Source organism: Petromyzon marinus, unplaced genomic scaffold, assembly GCF_048934315.1.
Source record: "Petromyzon marinus isolate PM22_M1 ecotype Great Lakes invasive population unplaced genomic scaffold, UKy_Petmar_22M1.pri1.0 PM_G_Scaffold_9, whole genome shotgun sequence".
Lineage (NCBI taxonomy): Eukaryota > Metazoa > Chordata > Hyperoartia > Petromyzontiformes > Petromyzontidae > Petromyzon > Petromyzon marinus.
In genome coordinates this window covers 1,903,454-1,930,781 of record NW_027423046.1, presented here as the reverse complement: position 1 = coordinate 1,930,781, position 27,328 = coordinate 1,903,454, and the positions used below count along the sequence as shown (strand labels likewise).

The following is a 27,328-nucleotide window of genomic DNA, read 5'->3' as shown; positions in this document are numbered from 1 at the left end:
ATATACACTGTGTACCCTGTGTGTGTACACTGTGTGTGTGTACACTATGTGTATACACTGTGTGTGTGTACACTGTGTGTGTGTACAGTGTGTGTACAGTGTGTGTGTGTACACTGTGTACATTGTGTGTGTACACTGTGTGTGTGTACACTGTGTGTCCGAACCCCCGGCAAGGCCATCTACTTAATGACGAGAGAAAATTCACATGAAATGTCCTTTTCAATGAAGTCTTCCAGATGTAAATTGATACAAGCTTTTAATGAGGAAATAAAATCATCTAATTCAAAACACAACACAATTCAAAGATGTTTCATTTTAAAACTTCAAAACGGAGCATGGGGTACTTGCGTGAATGCGTCCTTCGTGTGCAAATGTTGTGACTTTCCTGGCCTGAAGGCCGTCAATGTGTTGGACCCTTATTGGTGCACAGCGTCTCAACAACAGCAGTGGGGTTTGCTTCAACCGATAGGTACGAACATCCAGACGTGAATCAGCAAGGAGCATTTATAGTCCCAGTAAGACAAAATCTACGTCAACACGTAAGACAAAACTACAATTCGTGTTGTAGAGAATGTACCTCCTCCTATACGTGTAACTTTCAAGTGGTATGCCTTGTAACTGATGAATGATCCGAGCGTGCTCCCTATTTCAAAGACAATGAGTTGCTCCAGAGGCAGATGCTTCGTGAAACACAAAAGTACCCTTTGACCTGTATCACAAGAACAACGGGTCTCACCCGAGTTCTCTGTACAGGTTACTTCCAAAACACACACACACACATTGTCCTAACATCACTTATTCAATGTTTGACCCTCAGACAAAATGTTACATGCACGCGCACAATCAGACAAGTATTCATTCTAAATCATTGACGGGCATATTAACAACATTGAATTACTGCAGCGAAATTGACTGCATCACGTTACATCGCATTAACAAGAAGTTATTTTACAAATGCGCACCGTCTGCTTAACAGTGTATGTACAACGTACTATTGTTGCGTCATTCCAAATGAGTAGGCCGTTGCATGCTGGCGTCTGGGTCAAAATGTAGCAAATTCAAACCATTACGCTACAAATAATAAATCACGGCGTTTCGATGGCAACACAAGCAATCGTCATCAGGTGGGACAAGCACAGCAGCAAGAAGAAACTGCTGGAGTAGGCGCCTACTTCTTCAGCAGTTTCTCTTGCTGTGGTTGTCCCACCTGATGACGATTGCTTGTGTTGTGATCTAAATGCCGTGATGTGTTATGTTTCTACCCACGTGGTGACTTTACCGAAAGAACTCAAGAGTGTGGATTCCTGCAGTCACGAAAGCTTGGAATCAAGATTGCCTACAAACTACACAACTGGGATGACACATCAATCATCGCCCCCTACTGACAGGCTCTTGTCCACATGCAGGCCGGTGCAGGGCCACCACCTTGTGCCACACAGGGGCAGCTGCAACTTGGGGATGCTCTTCGAGTGTTTCAGACGAGGTACGACACGAAACTTTGAGTTGCTGAGGCGATAAAGCAAGCACCGTGTAAATGCAATTGTTATAACATAGTGAATGCTTGGGAGCTTATTGTCTCTCGCTCCTGGTTAGAGATCTACCCAACCCACAGGTCCACAAAGACTGGCCGCCCTTACTCTGCAGGATGAACCTAAGAAATGAGTGTTCAACTTCACATTCCTGTCATTAAAGGCCTGTGACAAAGGTGCATCTATTGTAGCGACATCGTCTCTGGCTTACACATCTACCGGGTCTCCACTTGACTTTGTATTGTCTCGGAAGAAGTCCACCCACACCTCCACTTCCACAAACTGCTGGGAGTTGCCTCGCTCTCCCTCACAGTCAGAATTCTCCTCCTGCTTTACGTTGCCTCCATCGATGTGAAGGTCCCATTTTGGTGTTTAATCTTCATCTTCACATTTCACCTTCACTTCTTCGTTCTTCACCATCACTTCTTCCCTCTTCAACTCTTCACATTTTACCTTCACCTCTTCATATTTCAGCTCGATACCTTTAAAAGTGTCCAGGCTGGGATTTTCTTCCGGTTCGTGTTTCATGAGGGATGGGCTCATTGCGGCACTTTGACTTTCACAAGCTGATTTCAGACTCCACTCCTTGCAGATCTTTTGATGCTTCTGTGTTCTCTGGTGTACTTGAAGATTTGATGAATGTGCAAATGCCTTCCCGCACACACTGCACTTGAAGGGTTTCTCTCCCGTGTGTGTACTCTGGTGTACTTGAAGATTTGATGAATGTGCAAACGCCTTCCCGCACACACTGCACTTGAAATGTTTCTCTCCCGTGTGTGTTCTCTGGTGTGATTTAAGAGCAGAGGAACCTGAAAATGTCTTCCCACACACACTGCACTTGAAGGGTTTCTCTCCCGTGTGTGTTCTCTGGTGTGTTTTAAGAGCAAATGAACCTGAAAATGTCTTCCCACACACACTGCACCTGAAGGGTTTCTCTCCCGTGTGTGTTCCCTGGTGTGTTTTAAGAGTAGATGAATCTGAAAATGTCTTCCCACACACACTGCACCTGAAGGGTTTCTCTCCTGTGTGTGTTCTCTGGTGTGTTTTAAGAGCGGATGACCATGAAAATGTCTTCGTACACACACTGCACCTGAAGGGTTTCTCTCCCGTGTGTGTTCTCTGGTGATTTTTAAGAGTAGATGAATCTGAAAATGCCTTCACACACACACTGCACTTGAAGGGTTTCTCTCCCGTGTGTGTTCTCTGGTGTATTTTAAGAGCAGATGACCGTGAAAATGCCTTCCCACACACACTGCACCTGAAGGGTTTCTCTCCTGTGTGAGTTCTCTGGTGGGTCTTAAGAACTGATGGCCATGCAAATTCCTTGTCACACACACTGCACTTGAAGGGTTTCTCTCCTGTGTGTGTTCTCTGGTGTCTTTGAAGATGAGATGAATCTGAAAATGCCTTCCCACACACACTGCACTTGAAGGGTTTCTCTCCCGTGTGTGTTCTCTGGTGTGTTTTAAGAGCAAATGAACCTGAAAATGTCTTCCGACACACACTGCACCTGAAGGGTTTCTCTCCCGTGTGTGTTCTGTGGTGTTTTTTAAGAGTAGATGAATCTGAAAATGTCTTCCCACACACACTGCACTTGAAGGGTTTCTCTCCCGTGTGTGTTCTCTGGTGTGTTTTAAGAGCAGATGACCATGAAAATGTCTTCCCACACACACTGCACTTGAAGGGTTTCTCTCCCGTGTGTGTTCTCTGGTGTGTTTTAAGAGTAGATGAATCTGAAAAAGTCTTCCCACACACAGTGCATTTGAAGGGTTTCTCTCCCGTGTGTGTTCTCTGGTGTTTTTTAAGAGCAAATGACTGTGAAAATGCCTTTCCACACACACTGCACTTGAAGGGTTTCTCTCCCGTGTGTGTTCTCTGGTGTGTTTTAAGAGCAAATGAATCTGAAAATGTCTTCCCACACACACTGCACTTGAAGGGTTTCTCTCCCGTGTGTGTTCTCTGGTGTCTTTGAAGATGAGATGAATCTGAAAATGCCTTCCCACACACACTGCACTTGAAGGGTTTCTCTCCCGTGTGTGTTCTCTGGTGTGTTTTAAGAGTAGATGAATCTGAAAATGTCTTCCCACAAACACTGCACTTGAAAGGTTTCTCTCCCGTGTGTGTTCTCTGGTGTATTTTAAGAGCAGATGACTGTGAAAATGCCTTCCCACACACAGTGCACTTGAAGGGTTTCTCTCCTGTGTGTGTTCTCTGGTGGGTCTCAAGAACTGATGGCCATGCAAATGCCTTGTCACACACACTGCACTTGAAGGGTTTCTCTTCTTTGCGAGTTCTCTGGTGCTGTGTCAAATTTCCAGTCCGATCCGTGCTGTATGCACGCTGGTCGCATTGTTGACTTGTCGTCCCGGCTTGCTGTGCTGACTGCCTTTGCTCCATCAGACCAGCGTCAGCTGCAAACAGAAAATAAGAATATCCACACCATCTACACGTCAGTATCGAGCCATGGAGGAATTAATATATACAGTCACACGTGGCTTACACGTCTATATTCATTCATGTATTCATGACTAGCTGTACTATCCGGCTTCGCCCGGGACTTGGATCCACCACGTCCGGCCGCCTTTGTCTCCCCAGTGGCGATGTTCACACCACAGCAGTTACTCGTTTGAGGCTGAGTCGACCTAGGGGAGGCCCAGAAGCGGTTCAAATAATCGTCGCCGGTGGTGGCCGTGAGCGGCAATCGAACTCGGGTCACCGGGTTCGTAGTGCGGCGTAGCGCTAACCGCTACACTGCAATGCGTTACGCTTTCACATACACACAGACACATACACACACAGACACACACACACACATAGACACAGATACACACACACAGACACACACAGACACACACACAGACACACACACAGACACACACACACAGATACACACACACAGACACACATACACACACACACAGACAACGCTAACCACTACACTACAACGCGTTACTCTTCCACATGCGAGGGTCACGTGACAGATTTGACGTCACAGCTCACTTGCCGTCCAAAAAATCTATACATTATTGAGCTCCCCTCCCCCCTTAAAAACACAAAAGTGTATTTGTATAATGTTTGCACGGTGTACAGTCTGGAAAGTACCCACATGGCAAATTTACAGTTTGTTGCATGTCGGGAAGTACGCTAAACATTTTGAACGGACACACACAATCACAACTTTGCCTTTTATATATATTTGGAGATGCAGTGAAAAACTTTCCCAAATTCATCACGCGGTTTCAGTTTTTTGATTTTCAGTTTGATTTATTTTGGTTATAGTCCCGTGAGCCATTCGGCTCTTGAATCGGGTGCAACCACAACAAGCAACACAACAACAACACGACCAAGAAAATCATCTTACAGTGACTATGTGTGACTGTGCAAACAGCACTGTCATGGCACGCAATGAGAGGGCAAATGTCATAAATATTCCTGTAAGCCCTCGCATCTTCAACATTAATGTTGCCATAGAAACGTTGTGGGGTTTTTTGCTTCATTGTAAAAAAAGAAAAATGATTATCTGTTATTTTAATTTTATTTTCTATCTACGTGACTTTACCGAAAGAACCAAGAATATTAATTCCTGCAGTCACCAAAGTTTTAAGTCAAAACATTCACACACGTTGACAAACCCTCACCTTGTGTTGTTGTGGGCAGGTTGCTTCTGATAACAAGAGCGGTATAGCAGCTCAAGCGGGCTTGGCCTGCTAACAAAAGAAAATAAAAACTGCGTGAATATTGACAATAAAACAAAGTTACAAAGTGGCGAGCCGGGTGAAGACAAATTAAACTTAAGCGAGATAATTAAAGTGAACGCAATCAGGCGAGGGCAGGAGGCAAGGCCCCGCGTGGCTAGGCCCCGCGTTGTAAAGTTCCAACCTGGACATCGATTCCCATGCTCGCTGCTACTCAACTGACATCCCTACGAGAGAGAGAGGCTCTACCTTGGTAAACAACAACAACCACCACGACAACAACCACAATCGCAATGAGAATTTCTCACCTCGGATTTCAGTGCAGGAAGCGATATCTTCCTGTTGCCTCGTGACGTCACGCGGCAGCAGGTGACATGACGTCACTTATGGGCAACGAGACACGCTCCTCCCACAATGAGCTGCTCCGTAAATAAATTAGAGTATGATTAAATTATGTTAATGTACCATTCGATATATTGTAGGTGCTGAACCCGTCGCAATAAATTCGCGACGGCTTCAAAGATTACATTATGTTAATGAGCCGCCAGTCACTGGGCGTAGCTTTGCCCAAATAAGGATTGCGACTGGACCGATAACGGCAGTGACCCAAGCGGAGGTGACGTCACGCTCAAGAGCGTGGTGGACGGGGGAATGCCTTGGTGACATGACGTCACTAGCTAGGTACACCTCCCCCTGGCGTTTCACGCCGATGAAGTAATGCAGGGTGGTGACGTCACAGAGCGGGATTGGAGTTTAAGTTGATTTAGATTAATTTTCCATTGCTCCCTCCCTTTGGTGCGTGAGCTCAGCAACAACAACGTGGACATTATTGTGTATACTCTGTGTGTGTGTACACTGTGTGTGTGTGTACACTGTGTGTGCATACACTGTGTGTCTGTGTATAGTGTGTGTGTGTACTGTGTACACTGTGTGTGTGTACACCGTGTGTGTGTACACTGTGTGTACACTGTGTGTACACTGTGTGTGTGTACACTATGTGTGTACACTGTGTGTGTGTGTACACTGTGTGTGTGTGTACACTGTGTGCGTGTACAGTGTGTGTGTACACTTCTAGATTTAAAGCTTTCGTGACTGCAAGGATCCATACTCTTTGGTTCTATTGGGTAAAGTCACGTAGGTCAAAGACGTTGTACTGTCCCCTGACGATATCCTTGTCAGCTTCGATGTGGTCTCTTTGTTCACCAAGGTCCCAGTACCTGATACCATTGAAATAATTGAAAATTTGGTCCAACATGGACTAGACCCCGACACACCTGCACTGGTTAGGCACTGCCTCAACAATACCTACTTTACTTGGAATGGCTCCTTCTACAAACAAAATGAGGGTACCCCCATGGGATCCCCCTTATCACGAGTGATAGCCAATATTTTCATGGAGAAATTTGAATCAGACGCCATCCAGACTTCCACACTCAGACCTTCCCTGTGGAAGAGAAATGTGGATGACACTTTCGTCATTTGGCCACATGGCCTCCCAGCTCTGAACCTTTTCCTACACCACATCAATTCCAGACATCCCGCCATCAAATTCACCATGGAAGTGGAGAAAGATGGCAAGCTACCATTCTTAGCCGTTCTGTTTGAGAGGAGACCTGATGGCTCATTGGGGCATTCTGTCTACAGGAAACCCACCCACACAGATTCCTACTTGAAACCTGATTCCCACCACCACCCAGCCTAAAATAATTCTCTCATCAAAACTTTATACCATAGGGCTCATTACATTTCCGACCAACACCACCTGACCAGTGAATTAAAACATGTACACCTGGCCCTCAAAAGGAATGGTTACTCTGACCGTACCATCCACCAAGCTGTCTCTCCCTCCATACAGAAACAACCACTTGATACTCCGGTCAAAACCATCACACTTCCATATATAGCAGGCGTTACTAAAAAGATTTCCAAAATTCTAAACAAACACAAGATCCAGGTCCGGTTCAATACAGTACACAAAATTCGTGATCTGATTCCATCCATGAAGGATGTCATTCCTGATTTACAGTACCCCGGGGTTTACAAATTGAGTTGTACCTGCGGTGATTGCTACATCGGTGAGACAAAGCGACATGTCTCTGACCGAATTCGCGAGCACAAATCAGATTTGAAACACGGCAAAACGAATTCTTCTGCCGTGGCTGATCACTGTTACAACGCTGTGGGGGATCACGATATAATTTTCTCCGATACCAAGGTTCTTTGCAAACCCACGGGCTTTTATCAGAGATTTGTTCATGAAGCAATTCAGATCTACAAACACAGACACAATTTCAACCGAGAGGATGGTTTCAAATTAAGCAACCATTGGAAAGATGTTCTAAACCGAACTAAACATTAAACTAATTTCAATGGTACAATATATTTTTCAAGTAGTGGTACCCCAAACTTTCGCAGCTCTTATAAATTCCCTTTTCACACCATCAATAGGTAAACTCCCCTCCCCCCCTCCCCCCCCCCCGCGCCAAACGGCACGTACACCACCTCTTTCCTAAAATCCGCCAATCAAATGCTAATTTTTATGCAAATTTCTTTGTCAGAACACCTTGTTGCTCGCACACAGTTTAAAGGTCCGCTGTCTGAGCGTGGTTGTGTTTCGCTAAATTCTCCTGTTTGATGAGTACTAGGTGCCTCGGTGAATGTATATGCTCTGACTTTAACATAGCTATTTCTGTGACCAGTTACAAGCTAATCACTCAGCTATTTCAATGCTAAATTCTATGCTAATTCCTTTGTCAAGGGTTACCTCTGCAGATGTGTATACTTTAACTTAGCTATTTCAATGAGCCATTTCAATGCTAATTCCTTTGTCAAGGCGCTTTGTGTTTTCTTCTCACACAGCTTAAAGGTCGTGATCTAAGCGTGGCTTCTCCCACTCCAGCGCTGTCCTCCAGACAGTCTCGTCCCTTCACCTGATGAAGGCCGCTTGTGTTGTGGCCGAAACGTCGTGATTTTTTGTTATTTTATTTTCACCTACGTGACTTTACCCAATAGAACCAAAGAGTATGGATCCTAGCAGTCACGGAAGCTTTAAATCTAAAATTGATTTGTTTCGGCTTTTTTCTTTCTTGCAAGCATCAATTCTTTCCAGGGTTTTTCAGTTAAATAGAAGGGAATGCGAAGTTAACCAAAGACAAGAATCCAAGTTCCGGGCGAAGCTGGGTAGTGAAGTTCGTTACTAATAAACCCCAATGATCCTATCAAAATTAGGGATTTCTATCGGATCGTTGGGGGGCACGTGCCACTCCACCCCCACTGGCTCCACCACTGTCACACACTGGCATGGTTCACAGGTGGTGGTGTGTCCAGACCCACGCCTGGCCACCTTCACCTGCTCAGTATTAATGCTTCCTCACTCCACCAAGTAGTTAATTGAGGATCAATCAACACAGCCGAGGCTGCGTTTCTCTCTCTCTCCCCGTGGTCGTGCGGATTTCCTTTCCGATCCCACGGTCTCCCCTCTACATGTAGAGAATGAACACCTCCACGCGTCTAGAGTGAACACCACTAAGCGTCTAAAGTGAACACCGCCACGTGTCTAGAGTGAACACCGCCACGTGTCTAGAGTGAACACCGCCACGCGTCTAGAGTGAACACCGCCACGTGTCTAGAGTGAACACCACCAAGGCGTCTAGAGTGACCACCACCACGCTGTTGACAAGCCCCACCTTACACCATTGGAAACCTCATTTGCCAGTAACAAAATGATAATTGGTTTTTTACCCTTTTATCTGGCAACAAAACTGACACCTTTTTTACAAGGAGTCATGTTTACATTGACCACAATACCTGCGGTCAGAATGCAAACAAAAAACAACAACTCTGATAATGTATGTGGCACTGTCCTTGAAATTGATTGGTCCACACCCGAGACAACTTTCTTTAGAGCCTCGTCTCATGTTGGTGTTGGACCAGAAGACGCCAAAAAGAAAGTTGTTTCGGTGTAAAAAAACAATTATCAAGTCCCACCTTGTTGTTATTGTTGTTGTGGGCAGGTCGCTTCTGATAACAAGAGCGGTATAGCAGCTCAAGCGGGCTTGGCCTGGTGGAAAAAATAAAAACTGCTTGAATATTTACAATAAAACAAAGTTACAAAGTGGCGAGCCGGGTGAAGACAAATTAAACTTAAGCGAGATAATTAAAGTAAACGCAATCAGGCGAGGGCAGGAGGCAAGGCCCCGCGTGGCTAGGCCCCGCGTTGTAAAGTTCCAACCTGGACATCGATTCCCATGCTCGCTGCTACTCAACTGACATCCCTACGAGAGAGGCTCTACCTTGGTAAACAACAACCACCACAACCGCCACACCACAATCGCAATGAGAAGTTCTCACCTCGGATTTCAGTGCAGTGTTACCTCGTGACGTCACGCGGCAGCAGGTGACGTGACGTCAGATCCGGGGAACGATACACGCTCCTCCCACAATGAGCGGGTCCGTAACTAAATAGTGAATAAATTATGTTAATATTACTTGTCCCATGTGTCGTGGACAATGATCTCGTCGGCTTTAACGAATAAATTATGTTAATGAGTTGCCGTCACTGGGCGTAGCTTTGCCCAAATAAGGATTGGCACTGGAACGCAATCGGCAGTGACACAAGCGGAGCTGACGTCACGCTCAAGAGCGCGGTGTAATACCTTGTTGACATGACGTCACTAGCGAGGTACACCTCCCCCTGGCGTTTCACGCCGATGAAGTAATGCTGAGTGGTGACGTCACAGAGCGGGATTGGAGTTTAAGTTGATTTAGATTCATTTTCATTGCTCCCTCCCTTGGGTGCGTGGGCTCAGCTACAACAACAACGTGGACATTATTGTGTGTACACTGTGTGTATATACTGTGTGTGTGTGTACACTGTGTGTGTGTACACAGTGTGTGTGTACACTGTGTGTGTACACTGTGTGTGTGTACACTGTGTGTGTACACTGTGTGTGTGTGTACACTGTGTGTGTGTACACAGTGTGTGTACACTGTGTGTGTGTACACTGTGTGTACACGTACACTGTGTGTGTGTACACTGTGTCTGTGTGTGTGTACACTGTGTGTGTACATTGTGTGTGTACACTGTGTGTATACTCTGTGTGTGTGTACACTGTGTGTGTGTACACTGTGTGTGTGTACACTGTGTGTGCACAGTGTGTACACTGTGTGTGTACACTGTGTGTGTACACAATGTGTGTGTGTGTACATGTGTGTGTGTACACAATGTGTGTGTACACTCTGTGTGTGTACACTGTGTGTTTACACTGTGTGTTTACACTGTGTGTGTACACTCTGTGTTTACACTGTGTGTGTGTGTACACTCTGTGTGTGTTTATACTGTGTGTTTACACTGTGTGTGTACACTGTGTGTGTGTACACTGTGTGTGTTTACACTGTGTGTGTGTACACTGTGTGTGTACACTCTATGTGTGTTTACACTGTGTGTGTGTGTACACTGTCTGTGTACAGTGTGTGTGTGTGTACACTGTGTGTGTGTGTACACTGTGTCTGTGTACACTGTGTGTGTGTACACTGTGTGTGTACAGTGTGTGTGTGTACACTGTGTGTGTGTGTGTACATTGTGTCTGTGTACACTGTGTGTGTGTACACTGTGTGTGTTTACACTGTGTGTGTGTACACTGTGTGTGTACACTCTATGTGTGTTTACACTGTGTGTGTGTGTACACTGTCTGTGTACAGTGTGTGTGTGTGTACACTGTGTGTGTGTGTACACTGTGTCTGTGTACACTGTGTGTGTGTACACTGTGTGTGTACAGTGTGTGTGTGTACACTGTGTGTGTATACACTGTGTGTGTACACTGTGTGTGTGTACACTCTGTGAATGTACAATCTGTGTGTGTACACTGTGTGTTTACACTGTGTGTGTGTACAATGTGTGTGTGTGTACACACACAGACACAACCTCTACCGTCAGCAGTGGATGGGTGTAGCGAGGTGCAATGCCCCCCCCCCCCCATCTGTGTGATTAAAACACACAAACACCACTAGCCTATAATAATAATAAAGTGACCAAAAAGGACAAAGAGTACGTTTGACCTGTCAACTGATATAAATTCCACATTTATATGGCGTAGCCCAGTCTCTCCATTGGATGACTCCTGTTAACCTCACACAGAGTAGTACTCAATTTATTGAGCTCTGATGCCCAAACTGTATTTTGAAATTGCAACCTTTAAAACTGCGAGACAAACGTTTTAACCACATCACTTTCCAGCCAGATATCTCTGCCCAAGTTGGAGCACTCTACCAAATGAATCCAGTCATCTGAAATGAACGTTATTGTAACATGCATTCGGAATTCCTTTGGTCGCCCAAATGAGCCTCCGCACCTTGGCATGGATAGCGAGTCCTGCACTCACATCAGAAGCAATAACGTCCAGATATTTTATTTCAGCATGGCAGATTTTAAGCCACGTTGACTTGGGATAAACCTCCCCAGGTACTTGGTCCGATTGAAACTGTAAAAATAAAATTGTACCCTTAGGGGTTAGCGTAATGCATCAAAGCAGCACTCCCATCTCGCTGGGTTTGTACAAAATATCTGTGCTATACACCATACTACTTTACAGTAATATACTACTATACTTTAGCTGGAATGTAGCATGTTTATGGTAGAGTGGATTATTTGTAAATTTTGATGGAAAATCCAAAGTGTCTTCAGTTATAAGACTCCATCATTCTTCAAGCTGCATACCAATGTTGAACAAACATTTACATTGCTAAAGGACATTTGCAGATGATACATTATTAATGTTTGAGACAGAGGGACATGCCAATGCACGTGAATGTTTTTCAATAAAACATATCAAAACTATACAGTTGCAATGATATTAAAATTAAATCCAAGCAACATTACCATTTTCCCTGCTCCTTGAGTTTGTGCTCAACACTTTAACGTGTACAGGGCCATGGCGGTGTGGGGGCCGACGTCCACCCCACCGCCCTCGCTAGGCAGGTGGGGCGCGACGTCCGCCCCTTCCGCCGCCTCCTCCACCGCGTCGATCGGCTCCCGCCGGGCCCCCGCCGACCGAGTGATCGGGGCCCCCCGCGCTAGCGCCCTCTCCGAGGGACAGACTCGTGCTGCTGGCTCACGGCCGCACGGAGTAAACCCACGCACTCCCGCGCGCACCGCGGCTATCGCTAACGCAGCGGACAGCGGCTCGCTAGCGCCTACACCGGCGAGCGATTACCTCCACGAGCATCCGCGCGCACCGCAGCCGTCATTAACACGGGGCCCGAACGGTCTCGCACCTGCAGGCGATTATCTCAACGCGCGTCCGTGCACGCCGCGCGCCCACTACGGCTGACGCTGACGCAGCACGCGGCGGCCCACTCGCTCTCGCTGCGCATCCGCCCACGGAGCCGCTCCGCACGGGAATCACACGCGCACTACACCGATGCTCTCTGCTAACTTTTATTCGTGGCGCAAACCCCGCACCGCCCGGAGGGAATATTCTACGAGCGGAGCCTAGGCCTACCGCTACCCAAGTCCGAAAATGCTCGCACGCCCCATCACGCACCTTGCGGCCGTGCTCACAGCGTCGCGCAGACGCCGTGAGAGTCGGAGGGACGAAGACGAACGGGAACTTTGCCTATCGCCGCCTCGTAGCGGCGCTCGCCGGCGTCGCATGGATGCCGCGGGCGGCATGAGAAGGCTGGCAGCGTCGTGTGTGACTCGTCGCCGCCGACCCGGCGAACCTTCGCGCGCCCAAACAATTTGAAGCCAACTCAGGGGCGCCGCAATGTGACTTGCTCTGCGAGGGTCGGCCATTCTCCTGGCACCGAGAAACCGCGGGACTTTCATCCCAGAGACCCTTCAGATGAAAACCCGTCGTGACGGGCAATCCCCCGCCAGGACGCTACATGTGCGCGCTGCAGGTGCGTGCTCGGTGTGGGGGGCCACGGGGGAGTCGAGGCGCCGGCAGAGTTGCTCCGAGACCGTGGCACCACAACGGATCGGGAATTGTGTTGAAATCCGGCTCACGCAAAAGCACAAAAGGGGCGACCCAACGGGACCCGAAATCAAATCGATTCGCCGAGTCGACAAATGTGCACATTGCCCCGGGGATGGCAACTGACAGTCGAGTACGGAAAATCGTGATGTGAACAGATTCTGTTTATGTGCGACACAACTTCACGCCACATGGTCCCATGGGGAAAGACGGTGGCATAAGTAAATACAAAAACGAACCAGTAAACCATTGGTGATTGAATTTAGATTTAAAGCTTTCGTGACTGCAGGGATTCATATTCTTGGTTCTTTCGGTAAAGTCACGTATAAGGAAAACAATAAAATAATAAAAATATAAAACAATAAAATTCTCACAACGTTTCGACTGCAACACAAGCAATCATCATCAGGTGTGAAAACCACAGCAAGAAAATTTGAAAAAAAAATTGGTAATGGATCAAAGCTATGAAGGTGATGATCCAGGAAAATTATATTATGATGCTGTGGGAAAAGGTAATAAGTTACTCTAAAGTGCCTGGCCATGGAAACGTTGGTAATGATTAGGAAAAAGTCTTAAATATGTTGACGTATAAATCAGCAAATCAAATTAAATCCACAGAGGAGGGAAAGAAGGATCCCAAACATGCGACACTCAGAACCAAAAGTGGCAGAGACTCGGCCGAGAGAGTGGAGAGAGAGAGAGGAAGAGACTTTTCAGGACTTTATTTCCACTAAAAAATTTACAAAAAAACATTACAGGAAAAAAACACCTAAATGGAAAATCAATAAAACATCAAACTCTTAACAGCGGTATGCGCATGAAATACAAATGGCAGCGGGATAGAAGCTGTGGAAACGAGGCATGCACGGACATCTCCGTGTGCAGCAAAGTTGTTCAAGGGTTTTTCAATTTTATAAAGAATCAAATGTTTTGACATCAGAATGCGATGTGAACAATATATATTTTTCTCCCGTACAAAACGAAATGTCAAACACCTGAATTCGTTTTTTCTTCAAGGATTCTGTTGTCGTAGTTACGTATGCAGTCTGCAAGTTTTTTTAATGTGGGCACGTGCAAATATTGTCTGGGTACATGAAAATATTTCTTTGAAAATGTGTCCTAGACACTATATTTGTAAGTTAATAAAAGTAGAATTGAAACATTAGCACAATGTAGATTTGTATATTGTAGGGTAGAAATATATTTATCATAGCGATGATCTAACATTGGTTTAATACAATTTATATTTTTACTTAGAATACTTTAGCCATGCAATAGACTAAATATAATGCTTGTGTTTTAAAAGAAAAAAATATATTTACTAGGATTAAAGTTGCGCGAAAGATTTTCTAAAATCTGAGGCTTGGAGAATTGCATGCTGGGAATTAAATTGAGACAGAAAGGGGTTAATGCATGGCTTGCAGAGCAGTCGCGCGTTACAGAGATCATTGACAAAACAGAATGCGATGTGAACAATATATATTTTTCTCCGCTACATTTTCTAAACGAAATGGCGTCGACATGTCAAACACCTGAATTCGTTTTTTTCTTCAAGGATTCTGTTGTCGGTTTTCATTAAAGTGCAATGACAGGGTGACACCTGCTGACATCACAGGGTGACACCTGCTGACATCACAGGGTGACACCTGCTGACATGACAGGGTAACACCTGCTGACATGACAGGGTGACACCCGCTGGCCTGGCAAGGGCTTCACGGGTACGGCCACGGAGGTAACAACCAATCAGGGAAGGAGGCGCATCTGGGGCAAAGGCAACAGGTGGGGCTAGCCGAGTTACTCCGGTAACCTTTGCGAAAGGTTCCACGAGAGGGCGTGGCCGGAGGCGGGGCCTAGCCACGCCTCTGGCCACATTCTCAGAGGATTTGCCTTGCTGAGGATGTTGTAGGCGAGCTGACATGCCACCTCCCGTGCTCCCTCCTCGCTGGAGCTCAGAAATTCGGGGAAGATGTCGGCGCCTTCTCCCACCCCGGGAATCGACACCTTATAGACGAGGCCCACGGGTATCCCGGGCTCCGAGTGAGCGTGCAGCTCGAAGATTGGGTAGCTGATGCCGGCGGTCCGGCACAGCATCCGCAGCCGCACCTCCCACGACAGCATGGCCGCCTCCGGCAGCGCCTCGAGAGCTACGGGCATGGGCCGCAGGTGGAGAGGTACCCACCACAGCCACGTGCGTGCCCCCCAGCCCTCAAACAGGCTGTGTGCGGCTTTGCCGGTGCCCGTGCACTCCGGCTGCAGCAGGTCTGGCACGGCCGCCTCCATCTCCACCGCCGCGGCCGCAGCCACCCGTTCCGGGATGGCCCAGTCCACCTTGATGGTCCGGCCCCATAGCTGCAAGGTGATTCGAAGGAGCTTCTTCCTGGCCATGGCGGCCACGTGATGGCTCCCGTACTCGATGAACGCGTAGCCTCGGTTGAGGGTTTTGTCCCAGCAACAGACGCTCATCGTGACGTCCACCACGCCCTCCGTGGCACCGCTCATCGCAATCATCACCTCCGCTCGCTTCTTGTCCTCTGGCAGCCCCCCAATAAAGAGGTGGCGATTGTCCACACTGAAGCGGACTCCAATGCGGCGTCCGGGACGGATCTCGAATTTGTTGAGTTTCTTGACGGCATCCGTGGCTTGGGCGCGCGTGGCATAGGTAGCGAATGCGTAGCCGCGGTTCTCTCCGCTATGCTCCATCATGAGGTGGAGCTGGTAGAGATTCCCCACCGTCTCCAGCACGGGCACCAGCTCGTCCTCGTAGAGGTCGCGCGGGATCCTCCCCAGAAACACCTCGCAGCCACGTGCGGGAGGGGGCCCCTGCCAGTCGGGCGGCGGTCCGAACTTCCTCTGTCCGTTCTCCTGGATGATGTTGTACCCCGTGCGCAACATGAGGTCCAGCAAGACCTTCATACAGGCCATGCCGAGCACCGGTGGTTTGGCTACTACGGTGGTGCTGGGGCAGCGCCTTGGGGCCCGGTGGAGCCCTTGACACTCCGCGCGGTCGCCTCGTGCCGACAAAGCCACGGGGGGAATCAGCTCCTGAAAAGCCAAATCCCCGGCAGGAACTCGCTCGGCCCAAACCTACAGGCCAGCAGTGGAGAGAGGAAGAGAGATAGTGGAGACGGATGGAGAAAGAGAGACGCGTTTGTTCGGTCCATGGGCCTAAATGTGACGTTAGCGTAGCCTGTGCAGTATGCATACAGCGCTTTTGTCAATCCACTGCTGGATGAACCCCTTCCCCACATTGTGCAAAGGAGACAAGAAACACAAACCCACACGGTTCCCGAGCGGCGCTCACGAGGCGGCGTTTGACTTCGCGTGGTGAACTTCGCCCGTGATGACGTCACTGGGCACGACAGGAGAGGTTGGCGCTGACTTTTAGCGCCTTTTTTTTCTCCCCATCCAATAGTCCATGAGACGCTTCAAAATGAGACCGTTTTGCCGGTATCAAAGTATGACAAAATAAGAATAGATTTGATCCTTTTTTGGCAATAAAACGGGTGTTTAGATGTTCAAACACCAAACAGAAACCTTCTTCAATGAATCGTAAGATCTGTTTTATTGCCAGAAAGGATACAACCTATTCTTATTTTTTCATAGCCCATGAGATGTCTCCTTTGTCGGTACCACGTGAGGTGGCCTAAATTGAGCAGTTTCAATTTCTCTACGTGGCCAGTGATAAACAAATGCAATGAGTGAGACTATCAAGTAATTTACTTTCATTTTCCATCCAAATAAATGGGTACGACTGAAGTGTTGCTACCTTAGGTGGTACCGAGTTCTGCTCTGGACCATGAGTGGGCCGTGTAATAAATTTTGGCCAGTTTTCAACATTGTTAGGTCCCTAACAGCAACAGAGCTGTTGTACTACAATTGTGTTCATATTGGATCATCTTTACAACAGAGCAGACATGCAGACAGAGCTAATGCTTAATGCTTTCAACCCACGTTGTTGAAATGTGAGTTTACTTGCAAATGGAATCACAGTTCTAGATTTAAAGCTTTCGTGACTGCTAGGATCCATACTCTTTGGTTCTATTGGGTAAAGTCACGTAGGTAAAAAAAAAAAAATAACAAAAATCACGATGTTTCGGCCACAACACGGCCTTCATCAGGTGAAGGGACGAGACTGTCTGGAGGACAGTGCTGGAGTGAAAAAAGCCACGCTCAGATCACGACCTTTAAGCTGTGTGAGAAGAAACAAAGCGCCGTGACAAAGGAATTAGCATATAATTTAGCATTGAAATGGCTCATTGAAATAGCTAAGTTAAAGTATACACATCCGCAGAGGCACCCCTTGACAAAGGAATTAGCATAGAATTTAGCATTGAAATAGCTGAGTGATTAGCTTGTAACTGGTCACAGAAATAGCTATGTTAAAGTCAGAGCATATACATTCACCGAGGCACCTAGTACAAATCAAACAGGAGAATTTAGCGAAACACAACCACGCCAGACCGCGGACCTTTAAACTGTGTGCGAGCAAACAAGGTGTCCTGACAAAGAAATTAGCATAAAAATTAGCATTTGATTGGCCGATTTTAGAAAAGAGGTGGTGTACGTGCCGGTGGACTTGCCGTTTGGCGCGGGGGGGGGGGGGGAGGGGGAGTTAAACCTATTGATGGGTGTGAAAAGGGAATTTATAAGAGCTGCGAAAGTTTGGGGTACCACTACTTGAAAAATATACTGTACCATTGAAATTTGTTTAATGTTTAGTTCGATTTAGAACATCTTTCCAATGGTTGCTTAATTTGAAACCATCTTCTCGGTTGAAATTGTGTCTCTGTTTGTAGATCTGAATTGCCTCGTGAACAAATCTCTGATAAAAACCCGTGGGTTTGCCAAGAACCTTGGTATCGGGAGAAAATTATATCGTGATCACCCACAGCATTGTAACAGTGATCAGCCATGGCAGAAGAATTCGTTTTGCCGTGTTTCAAATCTGATTTGTGCTCGCGAATTCGGTCAGAGACATGTCGCTTTGTCTCCCCGATATAGCAATCACCGCAGGTACAACTCAATTTGTAAACCCCGGGGTACTGTAAGTCAGGAATGACATCCTTCACGGATGGGATCAGATCACGAATTTTGTGTACTGTATTGAACCGGACCTGGATCTTGTGTTTGTTTAGAATTTTGGAAATCTTTTTAGTAACGCCTGCTATATATGGTAGTGTGATGGTTTTGACTGGAGTATCAAGTGGCTGTTTCTGTATGGAGGGAGAAAAAGCTTGGCGGATGGTACGGTCAGAGTAACCATTCCTTTTGAAGGCCAGGTGTACATGTTTTAATTCACTGGTCAGGTGGTGTTGGTCCGAAATGCAATGAGCACTATGGTATAAAGTTTTGATGAGATAATTCTTTTGGGCTGGGTGGTGGTGGGAATCAGGTTTCAAGTAGGAATCTGTGTGGGTGGGTTTCCTGTAGACAGAATGCCCCAATGAGCCATCAGGTCTCCTCTCAAACAGAACATCACTCAGCTATTTCAATGTTAAATTCTATGCTAATTCCTTTGTCAAGGGGTGCCTCTGCGGATGTGTATACTTTAACTTAGCTATTTCAGTGAGCCATTTCAAAGCTAAATTCTATGCTAATTCCTTTGTCAAGGCGCTTTGTTTCTTCTCACACAGCTTAAAGGTCGTGATCTGCGCGTCGCTTTTTTTCACTCCAGCGCTGTTGTTGTATATGAGCCTTTTCCAAAATTGATATTAACAATAATATTTGCCGTTGTATATATCATATTTTTTTTTAACAAACGAAAAAAATAATCAATAAAACCCGTAAGCCAGGCACACGAAAAACCAGATGTCGGTCATAAACAGGCCATTAATAAATAAAGAAATAATAAAACTCTCGAGGCGAGGATGTTAGCAGCTATCTGCGAAGATCTCCAGATGAACAAGAGTTTAATGTGCCCTAAGGGAGGTCACGCAGAGGGATGCCATCCGCAAGCCAGAAATGAGGACGCCCACGGGTTAAACCATTTTTTTTTAAAAACAGTTAAAATTTAAAATGCAATAACAAGAATAAGCTAAAGTTAGCGGTCCTCGCGCTCACTCCAATTAAGACCAGGCCACCAGATACATTAGTGAATTATTATCCAATAATTAATTCGCTATCAAATGATTTTCACCTTTAATACTTTTACTGTTAAAACAAAGCTTGGAGACAAAATACAGAGTCACATCAAAGGTTTTCGAGAAGGAATGAGACAACGGGCAAACTTGCGAAAGAGTTTAAACAATATCCCAAGCAACCCCGACCACCTTTGTCTCTCTCGCAGCGCGGAGAAGCAAGAATTACACCTTATCACAACGGGCCATCTGGAAAAGCCAGCCGGGTTTGATGAGGAGACACACCCCACCCCACACACGGCAACCAGGCAAACAAAGTTTTAAAGAAATTGCAATATAACATTAATAATAACGTGTTAACCTTAAACTATATTCCATTATAGAACCTTACAGAACCAAGGGATATGGATTCCAACAATCAAGAAACGGAACTCTTAAACTCAGGATGAAAATTATTTTTCTTTTTAATAATTCCATCATAACAATGCGAACCTCGGTAAGCCGAGAGGGGTGTCGGGAGGACGTAGTTACAAACACGAGTCTTGGCGAACATGGGACCAAATGGTATTTGAGAAATATAAAGTCGAAAGTATAAAGAGATAGGTGCTCCCGACCACCTTTGTCTCTCCCGCAGAGCGCGAGAGAGGAATTTCATGCCAGGGCAAACAGATCGTTATCGCAGGAGCCATCTGTACACACACGAACTCACACACAAACAGACCACCCCCCCCCCCCCACCTTTTCCACAGCGCGGAGAGAATTGTCTTTGAATATAACGGTCAGCCGCATTTTCAAAAGTCAGTCAACAGTCAAGAGTCAAGACAGATCAGCGAGTCAAGACGTCCACAGGACGAGCAGTCGCATGGAGCGGCTGGCCGCGAGCCTTGCTGAGTAGCGAGGATCGCATGAGTCGCCATGTATCAACGAAATTGAGTCATACAGCAGTGGAGAGAAACTGCTATCAGCGAATCAGCGCTGAGAGCACTCGAGCATCTCCACAGGGAGAGAGCGTGCAACGTGGCTCAACCAGCAGCGGAAAAGCTTGGACAGCCGCCAACAACTTCAGCAAACCAGCGACCAAGCGCGTGCGACTTGAGTCATACAGCAGTGGAGGAAACCTGCTGTCAGAGAGCCGCCAACAACTTCAACAAAGAGAGCACGTGCGACTCGGCTCACTCAGCAGAAGAAAACTTGACCTGTCACCCGCGAGCGCAGCGTCAGATACTACAGCAGCGGAAAGAGCGTGGCCAGCAACGCCAAGCAAGAGCGTGCAGCAGCTCATCCAGCAGTGGAGGAAACTGCTGTCAGCGAACCAGCACGGGCGCGTTCGCGCATCTTCAAGGAGAGGGAGCGCGCGCCACCAGCGTGCCATCAGCACCAGCATCAGCACCAGTGCGCGAACAGCGTGCCACCAGCGTGCCACAGCGCGCAACTTCGCGTCACCAGCGCTGAGAGGGCAGCGGCCCCGCACTCAACACCCATCGGCACGACGACGGCGAGCGTCGTGCTGACTCATCCAGCCAGCGGTGGACAGAAACTGGCAGTCGTTCGTATGCCCCCCACACTCTCCCCCCTCCTCACTCCCCCACCGCTACACAACGAACAAACATTTTTTTTTGACAAGGAAATCAACCTAGGCGTTTGCTCAACGCAAGAAATCAACAACGCTCCCATTAAACATACAAGACTCATGATAACTGCGTCAACTATTAGCTGATAACGAAAAACATCGCCACCCATTGAGTTACGTTGATGAGGCAATCAGAATAATTTCAGTCGAACGCTTTAATTGCATAATCGTTGATGAATCAATGAACGAACATCGCCGTGGTACTGTGCTGACGATTTCCAGCATAATAATTTTGCATATCAGAATGTGTTAAGGATTGGATACGAATCAAAGACCGAGTGCCGTCTTGTGTAATAATTCAAGTATACGAATTCGCATATAATAGAGTTAAGGTTTGATAGAATAGTTATGCATGTTTTTAATCTCTCTCTCAACAACCGATTGATTGCGTTACGCGTCGGGAATTAACCACAGGTGCCGCTATCGAGGTGAAACAACGCAATCGTGATGGTATCATGTTAACGCTGTGTTGAAATTCCAAAATCCCGAGATTGAGTTTTCATATTATCCAAAATTAAAGTTAGCTAGAAAATAAAATTGATTAAAGCAGAAGGTTTGTGTGATTCTTCCTGAAATTCTGCATATTGTTCTGCGTATGAGATCTGAATCCTGGGGACCTATCATAAGCACACTATCACCACACATAATCCATAACACACATAATTCATAATGTTCAATCGAGAGTAATCGTATCCTTATCGATAATACGGAATTAAAGAGCAAAGTCGAATCGACTCTCTCTCATTCGTGCTCACAACACCTACAGAACTGCATACGATTAATCGCGTTGTTCAAATTCATAACACAATCCTCGTCACCGAGGCTCGACCTAATTATCATAACGACCTGCATTATTATAACCACGCCCACTCGCATAAATTAATACAATCATATCTCGAACCAGCATAATGTATGCGCATAATTACACAAATTAACATAATTTCGGATAAATTATGCAAATTTCATTTAATTTTCATTATTTTCATAACACCTATATATACAACAGTTCCAACCTGGACATCGATTCCCATGCTCGCTGCTACTCAACTGACATCCCTACGAGAGAGAGTGGCTCTACCTTGGTAAACAACAACAACCACCACTACCACCAGCATGAGAATTTCTCACCTCGGATTTCAGTGCAAGCGCGGATCGGCAGCCTCCTGTTACTCGCGACGTCACGCGGAAGCAGGTTGGGGGAGTGTGAATACCTTGGTGACATGACGTCACTAGCGAGGTACACCTCCCGCTGGCACTTCATGCCGATGAGGTCATGCTGAGTGGTGACGTCACAGAGCGGGGATGGAGTTTAAGTTGATTTAGCTTCATTTTTCATTGCCCCCTCCCTTGGGTGCGTGAACTCAGCAACAACGTGGACATTATTGTCCACGTACGTACACACACTGTGTGTGTGGTGGGGGGCAAAGGCGGTGCATTGGCCAGTCATCTGAGTCAGTCGACCCCTGGCATCTTATCAAATTATTTTTTAAAATTTATTTTTATTTATTTGTATTAATTTTTATTTTAAAAACATTTTATTTTGTTTTCTATCTACGTGACTTTACCGAAAGAACCAGGAATATGGTAGCGTATTCTCTATTTGTTGCAGAGGTTCAAAGTTCAAATCCGACAGGCACACCTGGCTACCCCAGTAACATTCACCACAATATGCGCTGTTCTGCTTCACGGCGGATGTCAAACAGAGTATTTTGTCACTCACAATGCACAGGTCATTGCATGTTGGTGTCACGGTCAAAATTGTGGTTAATTCCAGACATTATCCGGAAACTCCACAATGTAGATGACGCGTCAATGATCGCCCCCTACTGACAGACTCATGCCACGTGCAGGCCGGTGCAGGGCCACCTTGTGCCACACAGGGGCAGCTGCCACTAGGGGGCGCCCTTCGATTGTTTGAGATGAGATTCGATACGAAACACCGAGTTGCTGAGGCAATTAGGCAAGCGACTTATGAGTGAAAATATGTTGTTTATAACGTAGTGAATGCTTGGGAGCTTAATTATCTCTCGCTCCTGCTCACAGATTTACCCAGCCCACAGATCTTACATATGAAAAGCTAACGGTCAGTGAGGTCAGCAGCACTGTAGGTGCTGGTGTCAAGGACATGGGCCTGCATTCGCTGGTCCACTGCTATATAGTCCCGCGGATGTTCTTGCTTGGACCCGGCGTGAATTCAAGATGTTGTCTGGATGCACAGATGCCAGAACAGCGTGTTGGCAATGACAAGCCCAAAGGCTGCACAGAAGTCTAACAGCCTCCTACCGTTGTTATTGAGTTAATCTGGCCCATGCCTTCCAATCGCTCCAGACCAGGTGCCAGCATCATCACCAACTCGGGCATTGAAGTCACCCAACAGGATGACTCTATCCCGAGGGGGCACTTTTAGCTAACATCTGTGACAGGAGGTCATAGAAGGAATCTGAATCCACGGGCTTGCCTGCATCCCTCCACTGATGTTCGTCTTCGGTGGGGGCGTAAGCAGCCACCACCACCATTCTCTGCCTCCTGTTGATGGGGAGGCGAGCCCAAAGTAGCCTGGGGCTTACAGCTTCCCACACCTCGCCGCCACCTTCCCACGCCGCCTTCATTCTTTTTTTCAGAATAAGAGCCACTCCTTGTTGTTGGGCAGTCTCCTGCCCCGAGTGGATGACTCTGCACCCCTCATGATGATTGGAGTCAGAGCCGGTCCACTGGATCTCCTGAATGCCACAGAGATCCAGGCGGTACCGGTCCAGCTCTGTGCAGAGTAGCAGCCTCTCCTCCACGTGGCCACTCTCAGTGACTTTTTGCCATTTCTAGAGGAACCCCAAGGGTAAGGATTCAGGCATTGCTCCTCACAATGTTATCGTCTGGCATCACAACCACCAACAACACACCTGTATTTGAATTGCAAGTAACTTTAATGAACACAACGCAACCCAAACAACCGTTCGTTTGAAAAACATATCCTAAAGAATCGTCACTGGGTGTTGGCTGTGAGCGGGAATCAAACTCGAGTCGTCATGTTTGTAGAGCAGCGCACTAACTGCTAGACTACCGCCACACACGTTACACACGCACGGTACACACACACACAGTGTACACACACATGGTACACACACACACAATATATACACACACACACACAGTACACACGCACGCACAGTACACACACACACAGTACACACACACACGCACGGTACACACACACACGGTACACACACACATGCAAGTACACACACACACAGTACACACACACATGGTATACACACACACGCACGGCACGCCCTCACTCCTTCAGTCACGTGACTAAGGTTGACGTGCCGCCCCGTCTCCCGAGGTGACCTCTTGGCTCTCTCGTCTCTCCTCGACACGTAGATTCATTTCTTACTCTTACCTAGAAATGTCATTGTCTGTGGACGCAACTTGCGAGGAATTGTACTCACACACTGTGGGGTTTACGTTTCAAATAAAGTGCCCAGATACCACGCGCTAAGCCCCGTGGTGAGCCAGTGCTATTCGTAGTTACAATCCGTCAACATGAAAGTAATTAAATTAACAATTTATTACTAATCTCCATATATATCAAAGGCAAAGTTGTGAATGTGTGTGTCTGTTCAAAATGTTTAGCGTACTTCCCGACACGCACCAAGCTTGAAATTTGCCATGTGGGTAATTTCCAGACTGTACACCATGCAAACATTATAAAAATACACTTTTGTATATTTTTTTGGGGGGCGCGCAATAATGGATAAGCATGAAAACACCAAGATACATAGGACTTACTTTGATTAGAATCTTGGAATTGATTGTGTACATGTTGAAATTGGTAAATTTGCATTTTGAGCACACTGTTTTAATAAATGTTCATGATTCTGAGAATATAAGTGTAATTCTGAGCATCATAATGACCATATTGGAATTGTCATCATGAATGGGGGTTCAATTATTTTTTATAATAGGAATGCGGTTTTGAGCATGACTATTGCTATTTCGGACTCATTAATGACAATAGATTGATGATTAAATTGCGATTTTGTTTTGCTCATCAATCAGGACACTGTTAATGATGCGCATGCCCATAAATTGTTGAAATTACTAGAAATGCAAGTTGTGTATACTCTCCAACCCCATTCCTCTACCTACCCATTCCCTTGGCGGGCTCCATGCCCACTTAAAACCATGACGGTGACGATTCCACCCATCGCTGTAACAATCAAAGCACCTCCAACTTCTGAATGCAAAGGTGCTGGTTGGTGTAACGCCAAAACACATCGTCAACGCCGCTCCCAAGCCCGCCCTACGTTAGTTAAAGCGTTAGAATCAACAAAATAAAAAGTTCCACAGAGGAAACTAAAATGACATTACGCAATCCCCAAAGTTGCACGCGGTAGGCTACACGACTCGGAGAACAACGTCAGACTTCAAGACTTGCATCGCCATCATCATCATTCTTCCTCTCCACAAGTCATCGCACGTCAATATTCAATAAGTTGCACACACGTGCAAGTCACCTCTCGACCCGCCACCTGCACGGTTAACGCGATCAGACCCGGGGGTCAAATTAAAATTGTGTCGTCTTTGGTGACGTATTACAATCGGTGTAATTTTAATGATGTACGTACAGCAACTGCTGTACGTACATCGAATTATATCATTGACAATGGGGTCCACTTTTGCGGTATTTGCGTGCGGTCTTTTAATTATATAGATACGTAGTCAGTTCATTAGTATGGGGTTCCTCTATAAGGAATTGTAATTGTAAAATGTATTACTTAATAATACGATTCCAGGCCGCACTTAGCTTGTAGCAGTCAGAGCAGTTAAAATGACTGTACATGTGTAGGTATGAAATAAAATAAATTTAATTTAAATGAAATACATTTTAGTTATTAAAACATTTAAATAAAATAAATGTAATTAAAATAAATTTATAAAAAATTTCAATTTAATTTAACGTAGGTATGAAATAAAATTAATTCAAATAACATTTAAATTATAAAAAAAAATACTCATTCACTTAGAAAAAAAATACATAGGTATAAAATTTATTTTTATTAAATTAATTAAAAACATTAATGAAATGTAGGTATAAAATTAAATAAAATCATAAATTAAATAAATTTTATTTTCTACCTCCGTGACTTTACCGAAAGAATCAAAGAGTGTGGACCCACGTGACATCAAGGCTGTCCTAGTCTAGGCAAGGCCTCAGGGTGTACCGGGCCTTTCACAACAGCAGCAGCAACAATAACGGTTCTCTTGAAAAAATGCTTTAAAAAATAAAGTCAACGTAGCTTACCTTGACACTCGCGAACTTTAAAGATTAAAATAATTAAAACAAAACTAAACACTCACACGCACATGGGCGCGCGGCGTTCGGCGTGTAGGGAATTAAAAATGGTAGCGTCCTCCCGCGATCTGATTGGTCGCCGCGTGCCAAAGTGGGGAGGGGGGAGGGCCAGCGATCCGATTGGTCGAGAGGCAAATCTGGGCGCGTCTCCGGCGATGGTGCGCTGCGATTGGTCAACGGTTGTCCTATGCTAATTTGGTATGCTAATTAATTTTAATCTGTATGCTAATGCAGTATATTTATCCATACTCATTAAGTTGAATGTTTATCCTAAATTAGTTAAAAATGTATGCTCGTTTAGTTAACATTCTAAGATAGTATCATAATATTTTTATGCTATAATTACAGCAGGCATACTGACCGTAATGGTACCTGCTATAATTACAGCAGTACATACTGACTGTAGTGGGACCTGCTAAGGTTACAGCAGTGCATATTGTGGTGGTTACCTACTTCCACCACAGCAGTGCATACTGCTGTGGTGGTACCTGCTATGATAACAGCAGGCATACTGACTAGTGGTACCTGCTATAATTACATCAGTGCATACTGTGGTGGTACCTGCTTTCACTACAGCAGTGCATACTGACTGTGGTGGTACCTGCTAAGGTTACAGCAGTGCATACTGCTTAAATGCTTTATCGTGTGTCGTGAATGTGATAGTTTCATCCCAGAAATGATGTCCTTGACCGGCCCAGAGCAGACATTTCACTTTGCCTTCGAACCTGAGGTGGCACAGCATTAGCAATTCCAAGTTCTTTATGTGACCAATAGCAACGAATTGTGGCAAGCATTTGAAATGAGTGGGTTATGACGTACTGTACTTCACTCTTATCGACCATTTACATAAGTCTGTGTTACTGGCGTTGTGCTGCTTCGGCTGGTACCAACTTCTTCTTTGACCACGTGGACCATGGGGATGAATGGTCTACGCGAGTCAAGCGACCGATGGAGAAGACCTATGGGGGCACGCGGCGGGAGACTCTCAGGCGAAATCGTGGAAGTCGCGTGACAGAGGCCACGCGTGGAGGATAGACGCATGCTGGCGAGATGTCGTCTTCAGTTTAATTT

The 27,328-nt window shown here is 46.1% G+C and overlaps 1 protein-coding gene across 1 annotated transcript in view; it reads right to left on the bottom strand.

Annotated features, from left to right (window-relative positions):
* Positions 1-685: 685 nt before the first annotated feature.
* Positions 686-27,328, bottom strand: part of LOC142921830 (uncharacterized) — a 74,756-nt gene continuing 48,113 nt past the window's right edge. The window contains exon 11 of the mRNA XM_076063166.1: positions 686-3,680. Within this exon, the coding sequence (XP_075919281.1) occupies positions 1,902-3,680 (1,779 nt within the window). The 3' untranslated portion in view covers positions 686-1,901. The remainder of the gene's footprint in view (positions 3,681-27,328) is intronic.